The 7,259-nt window shown below is 37.1% G+C and overlaps 1 protein-coding gene across 1 annotated transcript; it reads right to left on the bottom strand.

Annotated features, from left to right (window-relative positions):
- Positions 1-216: 216 nt before the first annotated feature.
- Positions 217-1,003, bottom strand: LOC145596157 (uncharacterized). Its single transcript, XM_081652580.1, has one exon. It carries the CDS (start codon positions 1,001-1,003, stop codon positions 443-445), a length of 561 nt encoding a protein of 186 aa, XP_081508706.1. The 3' UTR covers positions 217-442.
- Positions 1,004-7,259: the final 6,256 nt, after the last annotated feature.

The raw sequence follows: 7,259 nt of genomic DNA, 5'->3' as shown, positions 1-7,259 counted from the left end.
CTTTTTCTCTATTTCGCTCTCCTCCACATGCATTCATATATATCTCTCACAAACAAATTTTGGGTAGAAGTTCGTGCGGCCTCCAAAGTTGCAAATAATATGTAACGGAGGTAGTATATAAAATTGTTAATGGTTTAATGTCATGAGCAAGAAGTTTGTTTATTTGGCAATTGACATTTCGATCCGTAAAAGATAAACATAGAATAGACCGATAAAAGTAGATGATTAATAATGACATGATGATACACGTACAACGTATGTTACACAGTTACAGCATACATATAAGCAGATTTATTCAAATAAGCATATAACACAAACGCACATGATAAAACAGAAACGATAAATAGATAGATAAACAACGTTCGTAGATGAGCTCGCATCAACAAGCTAAGTGAAGTGCAAGATTGCGCGCGAGTAGAAGCATGAACTTAATGAACATGAGTTAAGCAACAAGAAGAGGATTAAAAGGTAGTAGACGGCCCGAGAGAACGAAACCAGGTTTGGGATCACAACTGGGGGCTTCATTAGGGAATGCAATGAAGGGGAAGGGTGGACTATCACCTCTGTCAGATGTAAACTGAAATAGTTTAAAGCCCAAGATATCGTAAACATTGCCACCGGTTATGATCATAAGCCCTTGGGGGATCCCTGGTGGGATATTGCCCGAGAGATCGACAGTGACTCCCTCAACGTAGGCGAGTTTCCTATATGATAGGATCGCCGAAATCTGTTGTTTGCACGTCAGAACATTTTTGACCCCCCAAAGTTCCCTAGTCACCACACAATCACCCGTCAAGTTAATGGATAATTTGATGGAGTTTTCGGTGGTAAGATCGCAGCTGAAGCTCTGCACATTACTAGGGAAAATCGATGGTGGTAAATCATAAAGATTCAGGATTTTAGGGATTGAAGACGCAGGGCATTTGGGTTGGGCGGAGGACAGTGTTAGTGTAAGAGTAAGTGCGAGCAGAGTGAGGGAGATAGTGGTTGTTTTTGGTGACATTTTCGTTATTTGTTGAGACTTGGATTGATAGATGTGTATTTGTTAGATTGGTGTTGGAGCATGCACTTCATGCTACTCTATTTATAGATTGGAAGGGTTGGCTCAATAATAAGTTTAAGATTTTGGTTGATTTGGCTCTTTAACATATTGCGGGTTGAGGCTTATGATTGATTTTTATATTCTATCACGTTTTCTCACACACATTGTAGAAATAGGTAGCCTTTTCGGAGAGGCAGTTCAACGATTTGTTGTAGCCGTAAAAATAATTATTATACGATTTACTTATTTTATAAGCTCGATCTGACAGCAACTAAACCCTAACAGAAGACAAACAACTAAACCAACAAAAACTAACGACTCCACAATAGAAAGACGACGAATATCTATACTACTCGTGTAGACTTATTGAAACTTAAAATTCAACTCCATAAAAAAAAAAAGATTAAAGGGTCAGATTTTATTTTTATTTTTTTTTCTGAACTTGGTTTATCAAAATTATAATAAAAGAAATATTATGATAATAGATTACATACTAAGAAAAAAAAAACAACAAATTTTGTCCAGGTGCAGGTAGCACACATCTTTAAAAAATGCATTCATGATAACCCAACTTAGGCTCTGATATCAAGATAACACCCTTTATATGTGTCCACTTTATACGACCAACGAGATTCAACCTCAAAATCATATGCCAGTAAGGGGAGTAACCCCTTAACCTTATAAAGTAGACACAAATTTCTCTTTTCTTCAATGTGGGATATGCATCCCAACATACCTCTTCACTTTTTCATTCTTTCAATGTGGGACAATACTTGGAATAGTATAAGGTTGTGCGGGGCTACGATTGATATTGGTTACTCTAATTCAAGATACAAAATTGTCACAATAAGAACAATAATTTTTTTCCTCTAAAAATTTCGAAGCAACGACGGATCCATTCAAAACGTTGTATAAGACAACAAATCGAGAATGTGTCGAATTGTTATATCTATGTATTTGGATTCCTAGTCCTTCTCCAGTTAATTCTTGTTTAATTTTGTTAAATCTATTTTCTTTGTCGTTAATCATCAATTGTAGATGACGTGTCACTTTAATCAATCAAATTTATTGTCCTTTGGGACTTCTTTCAAAAAAATGTGGGACAATACTTTCAGTCATATGTGAGTTTTGCTTATGGGCTCAACATTTATTCAATCATAAAATAAAATAAAAAAAATTTCATTTCTCATCACTATTGTGAATATGATTACAAAAACACCTTTTAAACATGGACTCTTGATTTATGTGACGTAGTAGTTGGTATGTCTATTTCAAAACCATCTTAATTTTCTACTTATGTAATATATAGTCAAATAGGTTTATGATGAGAGATGGAGAAAGGTGCATGGTTATTCAAAATAATCTACGAACAAACGGCACTTTGATAACAAAAAGGACAGAAAAAACATGCGAACGTGGTGTGCTGGTGTCTACCTTATAATTTCCTCGTGTTCTACATATACTATGATTACATATTGTCCTTGGAAGCCCAAATAATGCATGAATTACTTCTTCTCTAGTCATGTCTAAGGATAATTTCTGATTTTTTATTTTACTAGGAAAGTCACATATATGTACAATGACTTTGAATCCGATGTTTCTATAATAGTCATTCTGACTACCACCGTATTTAATTTTAATTGGTTAATTTTTGATTGAGTATAGTGGACTAGTGGTAATCATATTAAGAATGATTATAATAGAATTTTCACCCAATTAAATTGAATATAATGATAGTCATATATTAAGGATGATGAAATTACCATATAATTTTCACCTTAAATCAAGTTTTGTTAAAAGCATATTAATTAAACCCTGAATCATCAAGTCATATTAGATGAGAGTGAGCTAGTGATAGCTCATGTGTTTAGTGTTTCCTTTCTAATTTCAGGAGTTTTGAGTATCGATTCTCATCACCCGTTCTTATAGGCAACATTACCCCATAGTTAATTAAGCTGGTAATTAATTGAAATGTTGGGTGATAATAATGCTAACCTTTTGTATTTTTTTTTGGCGATGAGCAGTACTAGATTAGAATATATAAAAGGTTATAACCAACATAGTTAATGGCCTTAGCCCTACTACGAAATAAACCTCCATATCTATGATGGATCCACAATTGGTGGACTACCAGTCTACAACTAGGGGTGAAAGTGATTCAGTTTGGTCTTTTTTATTTATTTATTTATTTATTTTGGTTTGGATTGGTTTGTAAAAGTGAAAGATATGGTTTATGGTTTTCAGTTTGGATTTTACAAAACTAAAAGCCAAAATAAATAAAAAAAAAACAAATTATAAAAATAAGCCCAATCATATAAGCCCATTATCCTTTACACAAATTATGGCTGTAACTTTATTTATTTATTTAATTTTTTGGTGTTTAGAGAGCCACAAGGGCAGGTGGTGACGAGAATCGATCTCAAGATCACCTGAAAGAGGGAGGAGAGTTCTAACCACTTAAATTATCCGTCACTCTCATTTAAAACTTTTAATGGTTGCCTAGTTGAACAAAATTTTTGTATCACTAGTGGAAAAAAGGCCATCCGTAACGGACAGCGTCCGTTATGGATGGCCTCTGTTATTCGTAACGGGTACCTCCCGTTATGAGTAATAGGTTATTCTTAACGGGCATCTTAAGATACCCATTACGAATAACGGGGTATTTGTAACGGGATTTTCTAGTGCCCGTTACGAATAGCGGAGTTATTTGTAACGGGCTTTTCAAGTGCCTGTTAAGAATAACCACGTTATTTGTAACATGACATGGTTTGCCCGTTACGAATATTGTATAATCAAATTAAAAAAAAATCCAGCAAAATGCTGGATTTTGCACACCATTTTATCATTTAATGAGATGTATGTATTTTTATACGACAAGTATAGTATACAATTAATATTTCTTTCAAAAAAAAAATTATATATACAATTTGTAGGGGTTTATAGGTACTATGCAGCGAAAATAACATGAATCATATTCATACAGTATCTAATCCCAAGATCTAATGCATAACACATAAAGAACACATAATTGTACTTTTGAAACGTGATTCCACGTGCAATCAAGCAAGAACAATGGGAGATAAAGAACCCCAAGCGTGATTCCCTACTTGGTCCACGGGCACAGATTAAACCTCCACTTATGCTATTTAGTCGTGATTGAACGCTTCAATCAACCTTCAATGGAGAAGAGAGACACGAGCTAACCACAAACCACCACGACCAACACCACGAGCCACCATGAAGGGCGCCGCACGTACGGACGTGAAGGGGAGAGGGGAGGGCCGTGAGGTGAGGAGAGTGTTTAGGGTTTTGGGACTTGGTTGCTTCTTTCACAATCTACTGTATGTTGATTGTTACTTCTTAATTGCAACCCTAGGCATGGATCTTATTTATAGATCACATCTCTAAATAAGAGTCCATGTTAAAAGCCCAAAACCCTTATCCTAGACACACTACTCTAGCCCAACACTCTACATGGTATGTCATAATCTTATGAGGCCCCTTAATTGTTTAACCCAATACCCTTGTTGTGTGACCTCATAAGATCCATTCTATTGGGCTTTGGGTTATTTAACTAGCCCAAAGACCAAATGTCATATCTAGCACCAAATATTGGCGACCCTATAAAATGAACTTATTATCTCCATAATAGTGATCCTTGATATATCTAGTAATTGCACTTATCGAAGACATAATTCCTTCAATCTCCCACTTGTCTGAGACAAGTGCGTAAAATTTAAATTCCTTAAGTCAATGTACGTCGAATTGATAATGTGATTGCATTTCATGTCGTGATCATATTAATCTACAAATCTTTCTTGAAAACTGAGTTAGAATTACAAAACAAATGGTTACTATGTAATACATATCAGCACGGGCATGCATTTTCTGAATTCTCACTCCTCAAGGGGCTAAGACACATTCCTATTTAAATAGGTAGACTCTATCCAATTTTGTGAAAACCGTACCAAAGCTCCCACTCAACTCATGAAGCAACCGGGAAACACCCTTTATAATCTCCAGTTACGGCTAGACGTTTGAGTGTACCACAGCTAAATCATTCATTTAATGGAATCAATATAATGTTCCACTCATGTCAAAGGAATCCACTAATATATCCGGAAGCTCTATACTTGAATTTCAAATTATGTCTATAGTTCGATCATGCATCATTCATCACTACTAGAAATAGGCCTATTTCCGACGGACTGGTTCCGACGGACACGTAAATCCGTCGCAAAAATAGGAATTTACGACGCAAAAAAAATCCGTTGGAAATTTCCGACGGATTTTGAAATTCCGTCGGAAATTTCCGACGGAATATAAATCCGTCGGAATATATGGGCCTTTCGACGGAAAATTCCGTCGGAAATTAAACTTTCCGACGGAATTAAAATCCGTCGGAAATTTCCGACGGAATATTCCGTCGGAATGCTTTTTCTTTTTTATTACACCGAAACCCTAACATTCCAACCCTCTCTTTTATTTCATTGAGCCGAAACTCCTCCTCTCTTCCCCTTATTTCAGTTTCTCGCTTCCTTTCTCTCTCCTCTCTTCCCCTTCTCTCTCCTCTCTCCTCTTTCCTCTCTTCCTCTTCAATTTCTCGATCTTCCTTATTTCAATTTCTCGATTCCTCTTTCTCTCTCAACTCCTCCTCCTTCCTCCCCCCTCGGTCCCCTTCTCCCTCCACTTTATCTGATCTCACGATCTCCTCTCTCCCCTTAACTTTTCTATTTTCGATCTCCTCCTCTTCTTTCCTCATTCTCTTTCTCAATTCGAACTGAAAATTTTCTCAAGACAAGGGTTTCTCACGGTCGCCAATGGTTCTCTTTCTATTTCATACATATTAATGGTTTATACGGCCAAATTCGACCATGAAATCTCTAGATCTAGAGGTTTTAGGGTCGAATTTAGCCGTATTAAACCAAATTCGGGTGGATTCGAAGCTTTGGTTGTTAAGGTATGTTTTCTTGTTTTAGGTTTTGTTTCTTTTTGTTTTTTTTTTTTGTTTTTTTTTTTGTTGTGATTCTGGTTTTTGGCGGTGGTGGTGGTTTTTGGATGGGTGTTGGTAGTATTAGGCTTGTAGATCTGGGTTAGTCTTGGTGGTAGAGGTTGATTTGGATGGGTTAGGGTGGGTTAGGGTGGTGAAAATGGTCGTTTCGAGTTAGTGGGTGGTCTGGTTCGGGTTTGTGGGTGGGTCTGGTTCGGGTATGGGTGGGTCTGGTTCGGGTTTGGGTGGGTAGATCTGGTTGGTTAATTTGATGTTATTTGTTGTTTTATCGGATTTTTTTTTTACAATTTATGGTGGTGGTGGGTGGTGGCTGTTGGAGATCGTGTTTGGGGGCTTGGGTTGGGATTTTAATTTTTTTTCTTTATTTTTTGGGTTGTAATGATTTACGGTGGTGGTGGTGATGTATGTGGGTGGTGGGGTGGTAGATCTGGTTAGTTAGGCGGCTGTGGTGGTTTGGCTGGTTGTGTGAGGTAGGGGTAGGTGGTGTGGGGTGACGGCTTGCGGCGGTGGTACGGGGTGGCGGTGTGCTTGTTTTTTGTTTTTTTAAAAGCATTTTCCGACGGAAATTCCGTCGGAAATTCACGACGGAATTCAGTCCGTCGGAAATTTCCGACGGATTTTTCCGGCACCGGAATTACCTCCTTCGACGGAAAATTCCGTCGAAATCCGTCGGAAAAGTGTTTCCGACGGAATTTCCGACGGAAAAGGTGCTTTTTCCTACAAAGCCTTTTCCGACAACCAGTTCCGACCGAATTTCCGTTGGAAACGTGTTTTCCGACGGATTTCAGGGTTTTTCCGACCGTCGGAAATGGCCTGTTTTCTAGTAGTGCATAAATATCCATGTGATTGACTGAGCTTCACTACGCTCCTATAGCCCATGAAACTGCGCTATCCAATCAATCTTACATACTAGTCCAATTTAAGAAATCATTTATGTCCAGTTTAATGATTCCGAACTAGGAACTTAAATAATATATGAATTTTATTCACTTGTGGGGTTTCATTGAAAAGGTCATCAACCTAGTGAGCCCATCAATTCATAATTATTTTGGACATTGTATTTTATCTTGAAACCACAATTAAATAAGATTGAAACTTTGTTTCAATTGATAAACATAATTCTGCAAACGAATGTATTACACATGTGACTTGTTTTTCTCCAAAAACAAATACAACTTCTAATTACATCATTTGCCTCAATCCAGT

Source organism: Chenopodium album, chromosome 19 (assembly GCF_948465745.1).
Source record: "Chenopodium album chromosome 19, dcCheAlbu1.1, whole genome shotgun sequence".
Lineage (NCBI taxonomy): Eukaryota > Viridiplantae > Streptophyta > Magnoliopsida > Caryophyllales > Amaranthaceae > Chenopodium > Chenopodium album.
This window is presented reverse-complemented; position numbering and strand designations above follow the sequence as displayed.